The following is a 20470-nucleotide window of genomic DNA, read 5'->3' as shown; positions in this document are numbered from 1 at the left end:
CTGAGCCAAAGGCAGATGCTTAAGGGCTGAGCCACCCAGGCGCCCCAGGAAAGAGAAATCTTGAAATATGTCTTAGCCAAGTAGAAAGCAGATAACATATCTCACAGGCAAATACAACATTACAGTAGGCTTTCATCCGGCCTTAGCTGGGATTAAATTTGGCAACCTATGAAAGAAAACCCCAATAACAGAGACTTAAGCACACAAGGTTTTATTTTCTCAAAAGAAGTGGGCAAGTAAACCTACAAAGCTGGTATTGGAAATTCAAAGAAGCTCTTTCCAGATTTTGCTTCTGTAATGACCCTGATTCTCCGTTGTAAGGTGGCTGCCAGAGCTCCAGTTATCATACCCATGTTCCAGGCAACAGAATACTTCCCAGAAGTTATGCACAATACTTCCATTTATATCTCTTTCAGTAGGATGTGATCACATATCCACACCCAGATGCAATGCAGCTCAAAAGCTAAAATATAACCTTTATTTTGGGAATAAATGTAGAATGTAGACCTGTTTACAAACCAACTGACCTGATATCCTCAGAGGTTATAGTTCTAGATTTTTTTAAATAATTTTTTATTCTTTTATTAGCATATATATTATTAGCCCCAGGGGTACAGGTCTGTGAATCACCAGGTTTACATACTTCACAGCACTCACCATAGCACATACCCTCCCCAATGTCCATAACCCCACCACCCTCTCCCTACTCCCCTCCCACCAGCAACCCTCAGTTTTGTGAGATTAAGAGTCTCTTATGGTTCTGTCTCCCTCCTGATCCCATCTTGTTTGATTTTTTCCTTCCCTACCCCCCAACCCCCCCCCATGTTGCCTCTCAAATTCCTCTTATCAGGGAGATTATATGATAATTGTCTTTTCTCTGATTGACTTATTTCGCTAAGCATAATACCCTCTAGTTCTATCCACAACGTCGGGAATGGCAAGATTTCATGTCTTTTGATGGCTGTGTAGTATTCCATTGTGTATATATACCACATCTTCTTTATCCATTCATCTGTTGATGGACATCTAGGTTCTTTCCATAGTTTGGCTATTGTGGACATTGCTGCTATAAACATTTGAGTGCACGTGCCCCTTCGGACCACCATGTTTGTATCTTTAGGGTAAATACCCAGTAGTGCAATTGCTGGGTCATAGGGTAGCTGTATTTTCAACTTTCTGAGGAACCTCCATTCTGTTTTCCAGAGCAGTTGCACCAGCTTGCATTCCCACCAACAGTGTAGGAGGGTTCCCCTTTCTCCACATCCTTGCCAGCATTAATTTTAGCTATTCTGACTGGTGTGAGGTGGTATCTCATTGTGGTTTTGATTTGTATTTCCCTGATGCTAAGTGATGTGGAGCACTTTTTCATGTGTCTGTTGGCCATCTGGATGTCTTCTTTGCAGAAATGTCTGTTCATGTCCTCTGCCCATTTCTTGATTGGATTATTTGTTCTTTGGGTGTTGAGTTTGAAAAGTTCTTTATGGATTTTGGATACTAGCCCTTTATCTGATAGTCCTTTGCAAATATCTTCTCCCATTCTGTCAGTTACCTTTTGGTTTTGTTAACTGTTTCCTTTGCTTTGCAAAAGCTTTTGATCTTGATCAAGTCCCAATAGTTCATTTTTGCCCTTGCTTCCCTTGCCTTTGGCAATGTTCCTAGGAAGCAGTTGCTGTGGCTGAGGTCAAAGAGGTTGCTGCCTGTGTTCTCCTCAAGGATTTGGATGGATTCCTGTCTCACATTGAGGTCCTTCATCCATTTTGAGTCTATTTTCATGTGTGGTGTAAGGAAATGGTCTAGTTTCATTTTTCTGCATGTGGCTGTCCAATTTTCCCAACACTATTTGTTGAAGAGTGTCTTTTTTCCATTGGATGTTCTTTTCCTGCTTTGTCGAAGATTAGTTGACCATAGAGTTGAGGGTCTATTTCTGGGCTCTCTATTCTGCTCCATTAATCTATGTGTCTGTTTTTGTGCCAGTACCATACTGTCTTGATGATGACTTTTTTTTAATAGCTTTTTAATAGAGCTTGAAGTCTGGAATTGTGATGCCACCAACTTTGGCTTTCTTTTTCAATATTCCTCTGGCTATTCGAGGTCTTTTCTGGTTCCATAGAAATTTTAGGATTATTTGTTCCATTTCTTTGAAAAAAATGGATGGTAGTTTGATAGGGATTGCATTAAACATGTAGATTGCTTTAGTTAGCATAGACATTTTCAAAATATTTGTTCTTCCAATCCATGAGCATGGAACATTTTTCCATTTCTTTGTGTCTTCCTCAATTTCTTTCATGAGTACTTTATATTTTTCTGAGTATAGATTCTTTGCCTCTTTGGTTAGGTTTACTGTTCTAATTTTTAAAAAGACTACAGAGACACATACGTGTCTGTATTGACGTGGAAGGTATTTTGATTGACTGTGGAAGGTATTTTGAAGACAATAGGGAAAACTGGCATATGGACTGAATGTCAGAAAATATTTGAGAATCATGGCTAATTTCCTTAGTTGTGATGATAGAATTACTGTTTCATAGGAACATGTCCTTATTTTTATTTTTATTTATTTTTATTTTTTTTTAAGATTTTATTTATTTATTTGACAGAGAGAGATCACAAGTAGACAGAGAGGCAGGCAGAGAGAGAGGAAGGGAAGCAGGCTTCCTGCTGAGCAGCGAGCTCGATGCAGGACTCGATCCCAGGACTCTGGGATCATGACCTGAGCCGAAGGCAGCGGCTTAACCCACTGAGCCACCCAGGCGCCCCATGTCCTTATTTTTAGAAGCTGCAGGCTATGAAGTACTTAGGAATGAAATGTCCTCACATGTACCACTTCCCTCAAAATGGTACATCAAAATACAATATATCAATAGGTAAAAATATCAATAGAGAAAACATGGAAAAGATAGTAAGAATTACTGAGCCTAAGTGTAGGGGGTATGGATATTTATTACACTATTCTTTCAATTTTTAAATTATGTCTAAATTCCTTGTGATAAAAATTAGGTGAGAGCAACTCCCCATTTGGTTTGGCACAGCCTCGCATGAGATTGGCTGCCTCCTGGCAAAAGGGAATGATGTTCCTTTGGACACTCTTGAGTCACTCTGTTCAGAGGGTCTGCTAGTGGGTTGGCCCCCCACAGTCAGCCAGGGTGGATTCCAGAGCCTGTGAGTGTGGAGAGAGAGGACTATATCTTGGCCCTTAGCTTCTCCAAGGGCCTCCCCCCATTACCCAGGATAAAGCATAGCAACAAGCATCCACAAATGCCATCACCCACTTGAGATAACAACATGACAGGAGGTAGAAAATGAATCCACTACATAAAATCATCATCATATAATGTGAAGGCATCAGTGGTGTATGAAGTCACTGCTGGGTAGAGTACAACAGACACTAGACTTGAAACCAGAAGAATCTGTCCTCCCTCCACCACTTGTACCCATAACATCTGTGGAGCATTTCTGCCTCCTCATCTATAAAATAAAGATCATGACCACTGCTTCCCCTGCCTCACAGGGCTGTCCGAGGGCCAAAGGAGATATTGTGTGTAGTTTTCTGTAAACTTACAAATATACAAGATTATTATCCAGAACTTCTTCATCCCATGAGACTCCCATGCAATCATCCACAGACACCATAACCAAATGAAATTTTTCAAAATTCTGCTTGTAGTGGTTTAGAAGTATCTCCACAAATTCTTTGGTTTTCCTCCTTCAAAAATGTAACCATTTTTCCCCTCCCTTTGAGTGTAGGCTGGACTAAGTGACCTGCTTCTGACATAGGGTTGCCAGATAAAATAAATGATACCCAATTAAATTTGAATTTCCCATAAACGACAAATAATTTTTAGCATAAGTATGTCCCAAACATTGCATGGGATATACTTATACTAAAAGTTTATTCATCGATTATCTGGAATTCAAATTAAACTGGGCATTCTGTTGCTTGTGTTTGTTAGTTTTGCTAGAACCAGCAGCCCTGTTCTAATGACCAGAATGAAGCGGCTTAAGTAACAGTTTATGACTCCAACACTGTATCATGAAAGGCATTGCAGCTTCCACCTTGCATTCCTCTCTTGCATGACTCACTCTGGGGGAGCCAGATGCCATGGTTTGAGGATCCTTGGGCAGTCGTATGGAGAGATCTACTGGCTCATCCAGCCAACAGCCAGCGCCTCCTCCCGAGCCACAGGAACGGACCATCTGGAAGGGGATCCTCCAGCCCCAGCTAAGCCTCCGCTGACTGAAGCCCCCGCCAGCGTCCTGGCTGCAGTCTCATGAGAGAGGCTGAGCCAGATCCACCCTACTGAGCTGCTCCTGAATTCCTGACCCAGAGATGCTGTGTGGGATGAGAAATCATTGGTGTTTCAAGCTGCTCCATTTTGGAGTTTCAGGCTCAGCCCTGGCTGGCACGGAGGTGTCTACAGAAGGTTCCCCACCTTTCCTAGGTTCTGAGCTTTGATCACCAAACTCCATTCTACCACTGTATTTCAGACCGATCAAGTGCCCAGCACAAGTATCTCTGAAGGCTTTTAAAAAATTAATTCTACACAGGGGGAAGTCTATCCATTAAAAGAAGATGAACATTTTTTTTTAAGTAGGCTCCATGCCCAACATGGGGCTTGAACTCACAGCCCTGAGATCAAGAGTCATATGCTCCACCAACCGAGCCAACCAGGAGCCCCAAAAGAAGATGAACTTTTTTGAAGGCAAAACAAAGGGAAAGAGGACTAGTAATGCTTTTCTGAGGTCCTATGAGGTTCTTTACCTGCATCAGAAGGAGATACTTTGGCCCTGAGGCCCAATTCTGCTGGATCGCTGCTGCCTGGTTTGGGGAAGTTACTTAATCTCTCAATCCCTGTGTTTGTTTGTTAAATACAAGCATAATAATACCCATTTGCAGGACTTTTGTGATGATGAGAAATATTTAAAGTAATCTTCATGAGGCAGGTAGGAAGTGATAAGCACTATTTCACTTTGTCCAGCCCTTTGAGATGGACAATGTCCTTCTTTTCCTTTTACATTTGGGAAACTGAGGCACACAACATTAATATGACTGCTCACAGCAAATAAGTACCTAATGTGCCGGAGACACAGTACACATCTTTGTAAAAGCTGCGTAAGGATATCATTTAATCCTCCAAACCATTGTTTTTCCAGGTGAAAAGATGGGGGCATCAGCAGGAATAGTGAGTCTCCTGAGGTCGAGCTCTGAAGTCTGTGCTCTTCCCCCAACCACAGTAAGTCATGGAGTGAACAGCACTCCCTGGGGTGGTCCTTCCCGTGGTATTATTCCCAGCCCCGCAACTGTCCCCCAGCGGGTGCTCCTGGCTCATGGGAGCTCCTAATTACTGCCGCAGGATGGAATGGGCCAGACACCTGAATCAGAGACCTTCATTCATATCTGGTCCACAACCCAGTTTTCTGTACACTGTACACACTGGACCTTCACTGTACACTGTACACACAATGGACCTTCCCCTTTGAGGGAAACCACTGCCGGAAGGAACCCCAGCTCCTTCTGATACAGCACTGTGCCCTCTCGTAGGCCCCACCAGCCGGAGGCTGACCCGAACAGGTAAGAATGAGAGAACCCAGAGAAAACTATTCCCCTTCTGTTTTCCTTCCCTGTGGTCTGACTTAATGGAAGCCTCTCTCTCTCTCTCACACACACACACAGAACAGTGTGTGTACACACTGTACAGCATCAGCTCAGATTTTAAACAGGCAGATTTCTGCCTTCTCTGAGCCAATGAGATGCTGGCTGGCCCTCCTGGGTGGCCAGCCAGCTGGAACAAAAGAGTACAGTCTCTTCAGGATGGGGCCTGTGCCCTCCCGCCTACACCTGAGAGCAGAGCTGAAGGGCCCCCCCAATGTCCTGCACACTCGCTCTTCCTGCCAAGGGGCACTGACTGAATGCCACCAGCAACCTCCTGAGCTATCCGAGTCACACCTCTGGCCCTGAGATGAAGACAAGTAAATCATCTCAACTATGGGTCTTAGTCTCCTGCTTGACCTCGAGAACACCTTTCTGATGGGATGTTTTCCTGCTCCCGCCCTCATGGATAACTGGACGAAAGGTACTGGCTAAGGAACCTGAGCCAGAGCAGCCTATTGGAAGGTCGGCAGAGAAGGGCTATTTTTTTTTTTTTTTTTTTTGACAGAGAGAGATCACAAGTAGACGGAGAGGCAGGCAGAGAGAGAGAGAGAGGGAAGCAGGCTTCTTGCTGAGCAGAGAGCCCGATGTGGGACTCGATCCCAGGACCCTGAGATCATGACCTGAGCCGAAGGCAGCGGCTTAACCCACTGAGCCACCCAGGCGCCCGAGAAGGGCTATTTTTAAAAACATCGGATGTGTGTGACTTGATGGACCTTCCCCTTTGAGGGAAACCACTGCCGGAAGGAACCCCAGCTCCTTCTGATACAGCACTGTGCCCTCTCGTAGGCCCCACCAGCCAGAGGCTGACTCGAACAGGTAAGAATGAGAGAACCCAGAGAAAACTATTCCCCTTCTGTTTTCCTTCCCTGTGGTCTGACTTAATGGAAGCCTCTCTCTCTCTCTCTCACACACACACAGAAACGGATGTGGCAGTCAGTCTGGCTGCAGCCGAAGGTGGCTTGGTAAACCCACAGTTCCTGTTTTCTTTGTCCACAAGGAAGAGACATAATGTAAGCTATTCCCAGGGAGAAAGTAGAGAAGGAAGAACAGCTTATTCCCGACCCACAGTTGGAAAGTCACATGTGGGGCAACATTAGAGGAAAGGGTCCCCTCCCTTACAAAGCTGGAGAGAAAAGTAAAACTTGGCAAACCACTCCTAATGGCAACTTAGCAGTTAACCATCAACAACAATATAAGTGCCTCTAACCTTCGCCCAAGCGGTAACACTTCTGGGAGTCTATTTTACAGAAATTCTACTAGAAGAACAAAAGATAGATAAACCAAGACACTCACTACAGCACTGTCTGTGATGGGCACAGTGAAGACAGCCTACACACGCCATCAGTAATCACTGGTGTGTCTACCCTGTGGAAAACCAGAGTTCTGTCGGAAAATGCACGGTAGATCTTAAAGAACACTGAAAAATTCCATGATGGAATAAGCTTTAACTTACTAACTGCTTATATTTAACTAATGTGAAGTTGACCAGGCCAAGTATGCACAAAACGTAAAATATAAGTGAACAATGTATTAGCAAATGGTATTAGAAACTCGGAGCACCATTCCACTCAATGATCCCGGGTCCTGAAGGGCTACCTGGGCATCGTCAGTCTACGTCTCCTCGCACAGTGGGCTTCTCTGGGCTCTGAGCAACATTCTGAGAATCAAGAAGAATCCGTACTCCTTCTCTCACATGGCCCCTGAGCGCAAGCCAACTCCTTACTCAAGGGAGAAACAGCCACCTGTACAACTGTGCTAAGAGACAGAATGTCTGTCTCCAACCGAGAACCTTCCAAAGGGTAGCTCTTCCTGATCCCTTCCCTTTCCCAAGCAGCTAGTCATAGAGCCATCAGGTGGCACAGAACAAGGCAGGTGCCCGCCATGGGGCAAAAGACAAGCAGGCGGCACAGAGCGTGGGAGCCCACGCAGAATGAGGGGGCACGTCCACGAAGGCAGTGGAGGGGGCACGTGCATGGTTTTCAATATATAAAAGTCTGTGTGTGTGTGTGAGTGTGTACGTGCTGACACACGTGTGTATTCCCTAACTGTCCACTGAGAGGGCCTGGGAGCAGCAACCCCCGCTCCCAGTGACAACAAGCACTGCCCCCATGTAGATCTTGATTTTTTTAAAGATTTTATTTACTTGAGAGAGAAAGAGACAGAGCACAAGCAGGGGGAGGGGCAGAGGGAGAGGGAGAAGCAGGCTCCCTACTGTGCAGGGAGCCCAACAAGGGGCTCGATCCCAGGACCCTGAGATCATGACCTGAGCGGAAACCAAGAGTCCGAGGCTCAACCAACCGAGTCACCCAGGCACCCCAGTTCACAGTTCTGTATCAGTAGTTGAGGCTCACTTGGATTCTTTTTTCTTTTTTTAAGATTTATTTAGAGAGAGAGAGAGCCCACAAGCAGAGGGAGGGGCAGAGGGGAGGAAATCTTCAAGCAGACAAGCAGACACTACACTGAGCAGGGAGCCCACTGCAGGGGTCAATCCCAGGACCCAAGATCATGACCTGAGCTAAGATCAGGAGTCCAGTGCTTAACTGACTGAGACTCCCAAACACCCCATCCACTGGGTTCTATGCTCAGAGTATCACAAGGCCAGGACCAAGGCGTTGGACAGGTTGGGTTCTTACTCAGACAGTTTGGAAAGAATCTGCTTCTAAGCTCACTCAAGTGTTTGGCAAAATCCAGCTCTTTGTGGCTGCAGGTCTGAGATCCATTTCCTTGCTGGTTACCAGCCAGGGGCCAACACCTTCCTTCTCATGCCCCCAACCCATCTTCAAAACAGCAACACTTTGATGCTTTCTGATACTTCTGATCTCTCTGATGTCTTCTTCCCCCAGAGAAAACGCTTGCTTTTCATGGGGCTCATGTGATTAGACGGAGCCCACCTGGATAATCGGTCTTCAAGGTGGGTCCAACGTTATACCACGTAACTTAACAGTTGTGGGAGGGATAGCTCATCACGTTGCTAGGCTCCAGAGATGAGAACAGGGCATTGGGAACCGGGGAAGGCATTTTAGAAATGCTGCCTACCACACAGCCCATAGAGGAAGTGACGTGTCTGTGCTCATCTCCTGATTTTTGATGGTTGTGTTGCAGTTGTGCAGCGGAATGTACTTGTTTGCAAGAAAGCCACACTACAGTATTCAGGATGATGGAGCATCAGACCAGCAATTTACTCTCATGGGACTTGGTATTAAAAAACAGTTCTTTGTATTATTTTCCTAAAATTATTCTACACATGTGTGCACAGAGACATAAAAAGATAGCTATTAACAAATGTGTTTGTATATTAAAAAATTTTTCTGGAAAAATCTATAAAGATTCAAAAGTTACCTGTGATTACCTCTGGGAAAGAGTTACTTATAGGGAAAAAGAGGTCCATGACTTTCATTTGGGGGCTATTTTATAAAAAAAGAGAAAGGTCTTTGAAAAGGACAGCATGAGACACGCTGCTGGTTTCGTGGCAAGAAAGTGAACCGACACAGGAGGGCCCAGCTGAGGCCAAGATTCAACGACAAGGCAACGGGCAACGGACCCATCAGCGCCATTACCATCCTGGGCCTCTTGCGGAGCTTCTGAGAAATCGAATTCAGAATAAAATCCGTATTGAGGTGATGGGAACAAAGGTAATTTCTTGCCAGCTGTGAAGGTGCACCAGACCCCAACAGCACTGCCCAGACAAGGTTTCCAGCTTCTCTCCGCCATTTGCTTTTCGGTATTGAAAAGACTGGTGTTGCTCAGTCTCTTTAGTTAATGACACACCTCTTTAGCATCTTGTCTAAAGTCTTCAATCACCTTGAGAACCTGTCTGCCCGATGGCACCCCAAGTCACAGATAATAAAGGGGACAGCAAGCACATTTTCCTGTGATGGGTTGAACTATGTCTCCCCCAAATTACTATGTTAAATCTTCTAACCCCTAGACCTCCAGAGTGTGCCCTTATTTGCAGAGATCCTATGTTTACTGAGGGAATCAAATTGAGGTTGTGGGAGTGGGGCCTACTCTGACATGATCCGTGTCCTTATAAGAAAAGCTGAGGACCCAGATTCACAGAGGGAAGACAATGTGCAGACAGAGAGAGGATGGCCACCCACAAGCCTGATTCTTGGAACTTTGTCTGTGTCTGAAGTATTTTCAAAATAAAGTGAAAAACTTTAAGTAAATAAAAGTTAAGATAGAATGAAAGAGAGTCAAGCTCGTCAAAATCCCGGTGTAGACCCCAGACAGCAGAGGCCCATAAGGACCATAAGGACCTACAGTATCAGGTTTTAAATGGCTTTATTTTCTCCATGATTTTTTTTCGTGGATTTTTTCATGATTTTTTCCCTCAAATATTTAATGTCCTTGCAATATTAATGGGATTTGACTCTAGAAAGAATCATTAACACAGTTATGGTTCAACAAGTGATTAAAGAAAGCCGTGCATTGGTTCTGGTGACACTCATGACTGGCTTTGACAAAAGTTGGGCCAGAGGAAGGGCTCCTGTGGGTTGGGGGACGTTGCTCTCCTCTCTCAATCCAGCCACAAAGACCCTCCTGCTTTAGTGAGAAGATTCCAGATAAAGCTTGCCACGGACAACATCCTCACCTCCGATGATCTGCTCCAATGGCATCTGTGATTCTGGTAAAACCCTGTTCCCTGGAAAGAGAGAAAACAAAGCAATTTCAGCAAATGATGAAGGACAGCTCCTGTTCTCGCTGGAAGCCCATGTTCACTATAACTGCCCCTGCCTCTGTGTCCCCCAAAGGCACGCCTTGTGCCTCCTCTGTGGTCTTTGCCCAGGAAACTAGAGGAATTTCCATCTAAGTCTTCACACTGGGAAGAGAATCAATGTCAAGTATTAACAGTTCCCTGACCTCAAGCCAGTGTTACTGAACAGGGTAGCTGCCCAAACTCCTCAGACCCAAAACAGCACTGTCTTGGAAGTTAACCTTGAATTCCTTGGCCCTGTTTGTCCTTTGTCAGAGAAGCAACACAGTCATCTTTCCCTGTCTGTGTGTGTGTGTTTTTTTTTTTAAGATTTTATTTATTTATTTGACAGAGACACAGCGAAAGAGGGAACACAAGCAAGGGGAGTGGAGAGGGAGAAGCAGACTCCCCACCAAGCAGGGAACCCGACACAGGACTCGATCCCAGGACCCCAGGACCACGACCCCAGCCAAAGGCAGACACCCAATGACTGAGTCACCCAGGGGCCTCCTTGCCCCTGTGTTTCTGAATCCTTTTTGAATGAGGAATAAATAGAGACAGTGAATAGCATCTCCTTCACTTGAGTCTTTGGAATTGATGCCACATTTAAGTTCTCCTATTTCAAGCCACCCGTGGCCCCACTCACTTCAAAAGGCCCTCCAGCTCCCGCTTGACCCTGCCCACCACGGGCGGTCCGCAGTAGGTGAGGGCCGTGTAGAGCTGCACCAGGGAGGCCCCCGCCCGGATCTTCTCCAGCGCGTCCTGCCCGCTGCTGACACCGCCGACCCCAATGATGGGGACTCCGCCTGCACCGAAGCACATGCAACAGCGTCAGGACAGGTGGGCAACGTGAGACCCTCAGTGTGCCTGCCACCCTCCAGCCCCTGCTGAATGCAGTTCAGAGGACCCTGATTCGGATCAAACCCCAGAGCCTGGCAAGCCTCACACAAGTATGAAGACACAGGGACCGAGTTCTTGCCTTTGGTGAGCGCGTACATCTCCCGGATGGTTTGGGTGGATAAGTCCCGGAGGGGCTTCCCACTCAGCCCTCCAATTTCAGAGCGCAGGGCACCCTGGAGGCTGGCAGGGCGGCTCACTGTGGTGTTGGTGACAATCAGCCCATCAATGCCCAGCTGCAGTGAGAGACAGAGAGAAAGCCATCCAGTCACGGCTGGTAAGAACCACTTAATTTTGTCCTGCCCAAGGCCCCTAGGTAGTAAGTGGTGGACTAGGATATGAACCCAGGATTTCCAGGTTCAGTCTGTGTTTCCACCACTCTCCTATGACACAGGGACCTGGGGTTACACTGGAGACAGTGACAGAATACCCCAGTCTGACCCAGGCTGCAAGCGCTAGCCTCAGACCCCTTGCTGGATGAATGTGGGAGGGAAGAAGTACAGGGAAAGGACTTGTCCAAACATTCGCTTTGTATCCCGTGTTGAGTTACATCATGACACATACCAAACCAGCTCTCAGCATCACAGAAAGGAAGCCGCACACTAGCCCATCTGGCCAGATGCCCCCAACCCACAGGCAGTGAGGGGTGTCCCAGGGCCCAGCCCGACTCGCACCTCTCTGACCACACTGGCGATGTCCTCCTTGTCCTGGGCTGTGAGGTCAGGTGCGATCTTAACCAGCACGGCTGGCTTGCGCACTCCCTGCAGAGCGTCCCTCTCCTGCAGCACCTAGATCAACATGTGGCCAGAGACGGGGTCCCCTGAGGCCGCAGCCCCCAGTGCACAGGACTGCAGCCGCACATCAGCTCATTCTCACACGTTAGCACCAGCAACATCTCCCTTTCCGGAAGTAAAGCTCTCAGTTATGCCAAGGACCCCATGAAGATGAATCTGATTCTCTTGAACCAAGGGATCCCCAAGATTAAATCCCTAGTGTTGTCACTGGCATTAGCTAATCTATTAAGGTCTATTTAGACTTTTTTTCCTAAAAAGTTAGTAATTCCTAACAAGGAATTACTGTCACAAATACTATTCATTCAGTGTGCTCATTGCTAGGGACAGAGACACCCAGGCCCCTGTTCTCTCAGACCTTATGGTGTAACAGCAGGAACAGGTGACTGAGTCATTAATCACTGTTGAGCGTAATCAGGGTTACCAGAGGGGATTACAAGGATAGAAGGGGGCCCTATCGGTCCAGCTGCTAAGGCCTGCTTCTCTGCAGTGATGCTGAAGCTTCCCTCTGGAGAAAGAACCGGAAAGGAGTGGGCCGGAAAGGCGGCAGAACGGAGCCCGGACATGTAATTGCCTACCTTGGTCAGCAGGTGGCGCAGCTCCGCCTTTCCCTGAAGGCTCCGCAGCCCAGAGGTGTTGGGACTGGACACGTTCACTACCAGGTAGTCAGCCAAGGGGCCCAGGACACGAACCCCCTCCACGTAGTCCGCAGCTGCGTCCACCGAGGTTTTATTCTTCCCCAGGTTTATTCCCAGGGGCAGCCCCTCTGTGAAGATCGCTCGTCAAGATTTTGTCCCCAAATGCCATTTCCCGTGTAACAAGCTCACGACGTCCTCAACTACATGGCCGGCCGGCCAGCGAACAGCCCTGCAGGTCTTGACCTCGGCACCGGACCTTCCCGGACGGGGGGGCAAACAGCACGACAGCTGTGGGTGCTGCGGCCGGCTGACCCAGAGGCGCTCACCGCCTTGGCGCAGCAGTGTCAGGGCAACCACTAGCTTGTTTTACTGCATTGTGCCCTTTTTCTTTTTAAAAAAATTTAATGGAAAATGGAGCAATTCAGAGTGCAAATACTAGCGATAAAAAGCTAGAGCTCATAAATGTCATACGGACCGTTGGAAATCCACAGGCATGTCAGAAGGGGCAAATGTTTACGCTCAAGGGCTGTCTCTGCTGGCCTTGAGTCACGTGACCGGTGGGCAGTGGTGAAGAAAAAGCAAAATTAAAGAATATGTCTCCAATACTGGAAAATGTTTTCTACTAATCATGCCTAAAATATAGAGGTATAACTCTTTAATAACTTAGAATTTCAGCTCTCGGGGCGCCTGGGTGGCTCGGTGGGTTAAAGCCTCTGCCTTCGGCTCGGGTCATGGTCCCAGGGTCCCGGGATCGAGCCCCACATCGGGCTCTCTGCTCAGCAGGGAGCCTGCTTCCTCCTCTCTCTCTCTGCCTGCCTCTCTGCCTACTTGTGATCTCTATCTGTGAAATAAATAAATAAAATCTTTAAAAAAAAAAAAAAAAAAGAATTTCAGCTCTCTGAGAAGGGATTCCCCCTCATAACTAGGGTGAGCGCTCATGCCAGGGCTCCAGGATCCAGCCTATGGCTGGGCATAATTATTAATGCCTGCACCCTTCGCTCTCCAAAATGTCTCAATTTGCACAGTAAGTACTAAGCCAACCAACTTAAAAAGCCATGGGATTATCGAATTGCATTTTGGACTTTAAGAAAAACATTTCAGAAACCTGCTATCCATCAAAGCAAGAGGTTGTCTCTACTTCTAAGCGACTACCCTATCTGCAAAGGTCACGGATACCTCAGGGGTGCTCACTACTTCTTCCAGCTGGTGATTGGGAAAAGACCTGGAACTGCAAGTGAACCCCTAAAATGTGTGTCAGGTTGGTGGGATCAAACAGCAGCATCCCACCTTCTCATACCCTAGTCACCCTTTTAATTACCAGCTTTAAAGTAAATATACCGTGGGGAAAGGGAGGTGAGGAGGGGGTTAGCGTTCAGTCAGACAAAAGCTCCACAAGGCCTCCAGACTTCCCAAGTCCAGCCTCCACCAAGCCAAGCCATTTGTAAGCTGATTTTTTCCTGAGCAAGTAAGCTGGCTTGAAAAAAAAGCATCCCTTTCGTGCAGCTAATGGATCCTCCATCAGCAGTTAGCTACCCAAAGGGCTAAGACTTTGAAGTTAGAAATTTCTGAATTACTCCGTCCTAAAAGGGCACCTCAGCTTTTGCAATTTCTGTTCCTTAGAGAACAGAGAACACAAGACTAAACTCCTGAAAAGAGGTCCAGAGGGACCCAATGAGGAAAATGGCCACAGCCCCACACAATCTCAGAGGGAGACTGGGAAGGTATGGGGAGGACAAAATAGGGCTACACACACTTACATGCATCCTGAGGGACAGCAAAGCAGAGTCCCCGGAGAACATATGGAAGCATCCCTGAATGGGGGTTTCTGAACAAGTCGTAAGGATAGTTTCCCAAATGCCAGGATCAGCTCTCCCCAAATAGGAAGGAGTATGAGTAATTTTAATGGCCTTCTTTATGCTTCTCTGTATTTACTAATGCTTCTATAATTAACATGCATTATTTATATACACACAAAGGAACCATAAAGCAAGACGGAGGAAGATGGCGCTCAAGGCCTGCTCACGTCTTACCCACCCATGTGACCACAGAGGAGCCGCTTTGCTTTGCTCATTTCCAAGCTGCCCCAGTTATGATATAACCCAGGTTATATAACGAGGCAGAAACTAAGTGAGTCTTTGCTAAATTGTAAAATTCAGTTAAAATCTTGGCGGCTGTGATAAAGTGAGGAAAATTCCCTAGTTCCATAGTGGTTTTTTTTTTTCCTATTGCTCAGTCATGTTTATTTCACTAGGAATGTTCCTGACGTTTCTCCCACAGGTTTCCTTCCAATAAATGAAGAAAGTCCCTCAAGAGCACCCCCGCTTTACCTTCTGTGAGCCTGGCCTGTTTCTCCTGTCTGGCCCGCAACCTGTGTTCCACCATCGAGAGTCCATGACTGTTAAATCCGTATCTGGAGAACAGAAGTGGGTAGAGAGGGGACAAGATTAGAGCCCTCAGTCAGAAGGGCTTTGGCAAGCCAGAAGGGCTTGCCACCTTTGGCAAGATGGCTTCAAGGCCATTTCCACTATACTTCTGATTTTTAGAAACAGAAAAAAAAAAATCAGAGTCAGTTCTTAGACTTCCAAAGTCTAACCTCTGGAACTCCTAGAGAACTTGCCAGAACACCATCAAACACAGAGAGAAAGATTTAAATTTATAAACAAGCCGCTCTAGTACCTAGCACGGGCAACAGCCCAGACTCACCACATAGCTGCCCAGATCTGTCTGGGTCCGGCCCCCACTCCTGACTCACTGCTCCTCCCACCAAGAGGGGCCTCTCTGACCACCCCATCTTCCACCTCCTGCCTGTGCTCCACTAATGCCTCCCGGAGAAGAAATAATAACCAACACCTATTGGTTAAGCAGCTTTGGTACTTGCAGCCAAAAACACTGAACAGATACAGTGGCACCTGTTTTGTGGACTTAATGAATGAATTACTCCATTCATGCGGCAAGTGTTTACGGGTCACCCACTCCGTGCCTCCCAGACCGAGGAGGCTGAACACACAGGCTCTCCTCCCTCAACCACTTCTCGCCTATGGATTCTGCGAAGTACCGTTGTCCTGGTGCCTGCAGTTTTTTGTGGCAGCCGAATCATAAACAAATCTACTTTGCCTGGAAATACCGATCCCAGCCTGCCATGCAAGAGAAAGCCAAGAACTTCATTTCTAACGTTGGAAAATTTCCCTGAAACAAGCATGATGAAACAGGATGTGCGGCCAAATAAAATGCCCCAAGGGCAGTCTTCCAGAAGGCCATCACCAAGCCCAAAGATGCTGATCAGAATCTCCCAAGGAGGCTCTCAAAACTCTGATACCAAAAAGTACAGACTTTTCATTTTCTGGGTTCGCTGTAGTGAATATTGCCCAGGGCTTACTAAGAGAAGGGCTTTACACTAGAAGGCTCTCTCTTACTAAAAGCAGCTGTACATGTGGACTATTAAATTTTCCAGTTTTTACTAAAGGCCAGGGCTACACGGTCCAACGCAGAACTGCCGGCCACATGCGCCACTGAGCACCTGAAATGCGGCCAGCCCAAGCCGAGCGCACTGTAAGTCACACGCACCCTGGGTTTTGAACACTTAGTACCAATGAAAGAAGGGAAATAGCTAATTAATCATTTTTATTTTGATTATATGTTAAAATGACATTTAGAATACATGATTTAGAGTTAAAGATAATAACCATAAACAATAATCACATAGAATATATTATTAAAGTTAATTTCACCCATTTTTTTTATCCTATTTTACTGTGGCCACATGAATATGTTAAGTTACACGCAGAGCTCACATTCTATTTCTACTGGACAGCGCTGGGCAAGGGCACTGGAATAACAATGGGGAAGAAGCGCAAACTCTAAAGTCAAGTTAAGTCTAAATCTGTACTCAAGTTCTCCCGCTTATGATCTCCAGATTATAGGTAAGTCATGTGGCTCTCGGAGCTACAGTGTGTATGTGTGTTAAAGTAGAATACCAAAACCTGTTTTTCTGCCTGCACACACGAGATGCTCAACACAGCTCCTGAACATTCTAAATAGCAGAAGAATGTCCACACTGTAGGACAGAAAAATACCGGCAGGGGCGCCTGGGTGGCTCAGTGGGTTAAAGCCTCTGCCTTCGGCTCAGGTCATGATCCCAGGGTCCTGGGATCGAGCCCCGCATCGGGCTCTCTGCTCAGCAGAGAGCCTGCTTCCCTCTCTCTCTCTCTCTCTCTACCTGCCTCTCTGCCTACTTGTGATCTCTGTCTAATAAATAAATAAATAAATCTTAAAAAAAAGAAAAAAGAAAAAAGAAAAAAACCGGCAGATTTTACATCGCAGAGTGCCCTGCGGGGAAGGAGGCCTCCCCCATTGAGCTGTTCACCTACCTGTTAATGACGGCTTGGTCCTCAGGGAGGCGGAAGACCCTGGGTCTCGGGTTTCCTTCCTGAGGTTTCGGAGTCACGCTGCCTATCTCAACAAAGCCAAAGCCCATCTTGTAAAGTCCGTCCACAGCTTCCCCATGCTTATCAAATCCTGCTGCGATTCCAACTGGATTTCGGAACTTATGGCCCAGGACTCTCACTTCCTAGGAAGAAGGAAACAAAGCCAGACATACATGGGCTATCCTGGTGTTTCTCCAAGGGCAGGCCACAGCCCATCTAGGTCAGAATTACCTATAGAGCTTGTTAATCAGAAGGTGTTCCGAGAGCACCTACCAGCATGTCAGAGTCTTGAAACGTGGCACGAGGAAGGAGCCCCAGGGAGGTGATGCGAATGGCCAGCCTGTGGGCTGACTCGGGGTCCAGCAGCCTCTGCATCGCCGGCATCAAGTGTTCAGCGTAGAAATGTTCATCCCCCATGGCTGTCAGGTAGGAAGTGAAGAGAAGTCCCCCACCCCCCAGGATGACCACAGCATCCTGGGCCCGCTTCTGGGGGAGAAAAAAGGTCCATTTAGAGTCCCACAAGGCAGACTGCAGTAAATTCTCTGTGCCCTTTACACCATACACACAGGACATAAAGACATGTCACATGAAGAAACATCCCCAGCCTTCTGCTAACACTGGTCTCCTTCATTTCTAGTCCTGCTCCCACATTGGCCTCAACTTTCAGTGGCTATATCCACACTTCTTCTTTTTTTTTTTTTTAAGATTTTATTTATTTATTTGACAGACAAAGATCACAGGTAGGCAGAGAGGCAGGTAGAGAGAAAGGAAGGGAAGCAGGCTCCCTGCTGAACAGAGACCCTGATGTGGGGCTCAATCCCAGGACCCTAGGATCATGACCTGAGCCGAAGGCAGAGGCTTTAACCCACTGAGCCACCCAGGCGCCCCTGTATCCACACTTCTAACAGTCATAGTGCCCTGAAGGACTCCAAGCCAGAGGTTTCAAGAGAGGCAGTATCGCCTCCTAGGGGACCTGTGGTAGGCATTTTGGAGGACTCTGTAAAGGCAGACATCCTGCATTGTTGTAGGCTATCAGACAGATGAATTGTCCCTGTCCTGTATGACTTTTGAACATCTTACTGACACTCAGTATGTAAAAAATATCTATTCATATTATCTGAGCCTACAGTCCACCACATAAACACAACTATCTCCTGCACAGACTTTTCCAGGAATGCAATTCCCTCAATTACTAAGGGACAACTACACTGTTTTGCACAGAACATTACCAAGGATTGTTCCCCATTTCAGAGATGTCAGGAATAGTATAGTGCTTTGCTTGGGTGTTTGACAATAAAACATACCTGAGAATTTTTTTTTTAAGTTTTTTTTTTTTTTTTTTTTTTGGACAGAGATCACAAGTAGGCAGAGAGGCAAGCAGAGAGAGAGGGAGAAGCAGGCTCCCCGCTGAGCAGAGAGCCTGATGTGGGGCTCGATCCCAGGACCCTGGGACCATGACCTGAGCTGAAGGCAGAGGCTCTAACCCACTGAGCCACCCAGGCACCCCCATACCTGTGAATTTTTTAAAAGATTTTATTCCTCAGAGAGCGCCTGAGCACAAGCAGGGGGAGTGTGAGGCAGAGGAAGAAGCAGACAGAGGGAGAAGCAGCAGACTCACCACTGATCAGCCCCAATGTGGGGTTTGATCCTAGGTCGCTGGGATCATGACCTAATCTGAAAGCAGATGCTTAATCGACTGAGCCACCCAGGCGTTCCTGAGGCACTAGAATTTCTAGAGACTTAAACACCTGACTATATCTCACTGAGTCATGCCATAACACTTACATGCTGAAATGCATGTTTTATTATAAATTCCTTCAATTTCTCTTTTATATTCCAGTTAGGACATTAGTTGAACTTTTAAAATAATACCAAGACAGACCACATTATATATAAATTCTACTTCAGGATAATAAAAGCAGTTGCAAAATATTTTTTTAAAAGGAGCATCAGGTCTTAATGAGTCAAGAATCACAATCCTATTCAAAACGTGCTTCATAATGCTTTTTCTCTGGTTATCACTGCCAGGTGATGAGTCATTCATTCATTCAGTCAATCATCTGCCCAACAGTTATAGAGCACTCGGAGGAGTGCTCCTCAAGGAGGACAATCTCAGGAGGAGACAGTCATTGGTCAATGATCACGCAAACATGTAACTGTGAGAATTGCTATGAAGAAAAAAACGCATAGGGTAATAACAGAACCTCGAGGTGGAGGAAGGCTTGCTTGAGGAAGCCACTGAAAACTGACATCCAAAGGATAAATAGGAGTTAACTAGGAGTTTCCTGGGGCTCAGGAAAAAAGTGTAAAGGTGCTCTCAGTGGCAGAAGGTAATGAGATGCATCCAAGGAAGAGGGGAAGGAGAAGGGCTTGTTGGAAACCAAGGAATAAGGAAAAGGACGACTTAAAAAGAAGCTGGGGAGATAAGCAGAGACCCTGACCAGAATAAAGATTTGAGTTTTGCTCCCTACACAAGTTAGTGATGGGGTCAGATCTGCCCTTGAGGATCACTCCCAGCTGTTAATATAGAGCAAATATTTGCTGTCTTGCTTCTAATCTCCAGCAGATTGTAGGAACGCCCCTTAATGTCAATCAGCACATATCTGGACGCGGTTCACAAGCCCCCGCCCTAAAATTTCATATAGAAGGGTTGGGGCCGTTGCACGTTGGATCCTGCGCACGGTGTTAGGCGGTCATGTGTTCACTATACGCCCGTGTCAGGGTCAGTAAAAGTCTGGCCCACGTGCGTTGGCAAAGACCTGCATCTACCCAGACTGGAACGTGCTGTTACGCGTGTTAATGCACACGCACTGGCATTTGCAGGTGCCTCCACACACGCACAGACGTAGCCGGGGGGTCCACGATCTCGGAGCCGAAACCCGTCCACACCTCGCTCACGTTAGCCCTCTATTCTCCTCTTGCCCCACACCTCGCCCGCACTACTAGCTACTGCACAGCCCACTTTCTCAACTCACTTTGAGCTGCCTCCACGCCATGCTCCTTCCGCCTCTGGACCCGCCTCCGGCTCATTTCCATTGGAGGAGATGGCTGTGAGCCCTCCAATCACCGCCGCGCAGCTGCCACTTCACCAATCGCCGGGCAAGAGGGTGGGGCCGGCCTCCCGGCGGCGGAAAAAGCCTCGCTCCGCCCCGGGGGCGTGGCTGGACGCCGACGCGCGCAATGACGGCGGCCACGCCTCTTCCGCCCTAGGCGCGGGACTTAGTCTCTGAGCTCTGTGGTGCTGTGGGTCGCTGGCGTTGGAGGGTGCACGTCCCCGCTTTCTGGTCCAGCGACGTGGGCGAGAGACCTCGCATATGTAGATCTTCATTTCCAAGCAACGCGCTCACCAATATCATGATCGTTTAAATTGAAAG

At 47.1% G+C, this 20470-nt stretch overlaps 2 protein-coding genes and 1 long non-coding RNA gene across 4 annotated transcripts in view; 1 reads left to right on the top strand and 2 right to left on the bottom strand.

Annotated features, from left to right (window-relative positions):
• TXNL4B (thioredoxin like 4B) overlaps nucleotides 1-14967 on the top strand; it is a 49889-nt gene extending 34922 nt beyond the window's left edge. Inside the window, exon 5 of one of the 2 annotated variants that reach the window (XM_047712152.1) lies at nucleotides 14950-14967. The gene's annotated coding sequence lies outside the window, so the exon portion shown is untranslated. Of the gene's footprint in view, nucleotides 1-4085; nucleotides 4609-14949 lie in introns of those variants that run through there. The other variant, XM_047712153.1, reaches the window with a different exon arrangement.
• LOC125089740 (uncharacterized) lies at nucleotides 5335-5843 on the bottom strand. The gene is made up of 3 exons (XR_007124043.1): nucleotides 5690-5843; nucleotides 5460-5466; nucleotides 5335-5415 (listed from the first exon to the last, which is right to left on the bottom strand). It is a non-coding gene; the product is annotated as an uncharacterized LOC125089740 (long non-coding RNA).
• DHODH (dihydroorotate dehydrogenase (quinone)) lies at nucleotides 9918-20137 on the bottom strand. Its single transcript, XM_047712142.1, has 9 exons — nucleotides 20072-20137; nucleotides 17370-17582; nucleotides 17040-17239; nucleotides 15000-15082; nucleotides 12613-12800; nucleotides 11918-12031; nucleotides 11326-11479; nucleotides 10993-11152; nucleotides 9918-10295 (listed from the first exon to the last, which is right to left on the bottom strand). The coding sequence occupies exons 1-9, from the start codon at nucleotides 20090-20092 to the stop codon at nucleotides 10241-10243; spliced, it is 1188 nt and encodes a 395-aa protein (XP_047568098.1). The 5' UTR covers nucleotides 20093-20137; the 3' UTR covers nucleotides 9918-10240.
• Between the last annotated feature and the right edge of the window lie 333 nt (nucleotides 20138-20470).

Source organism: Lutra lutra, chromosome 17 (genome assembly GCF_902655055.1).
Source record: "Lutra lutra chromosome 17, mLutLut1.2, whole genome shotgun sequence".
Classification (NCBI taxonomy): Eukaryota; Metazoa; Chordata; class Mammalia; order Carnivora; family Mustelidae; genus Lutra; species Lutra lutra.
Note: the sequence above shows the minus strand (reverse complement) of the source record. Positions and strands in the feature narration are given on the sequence as shown.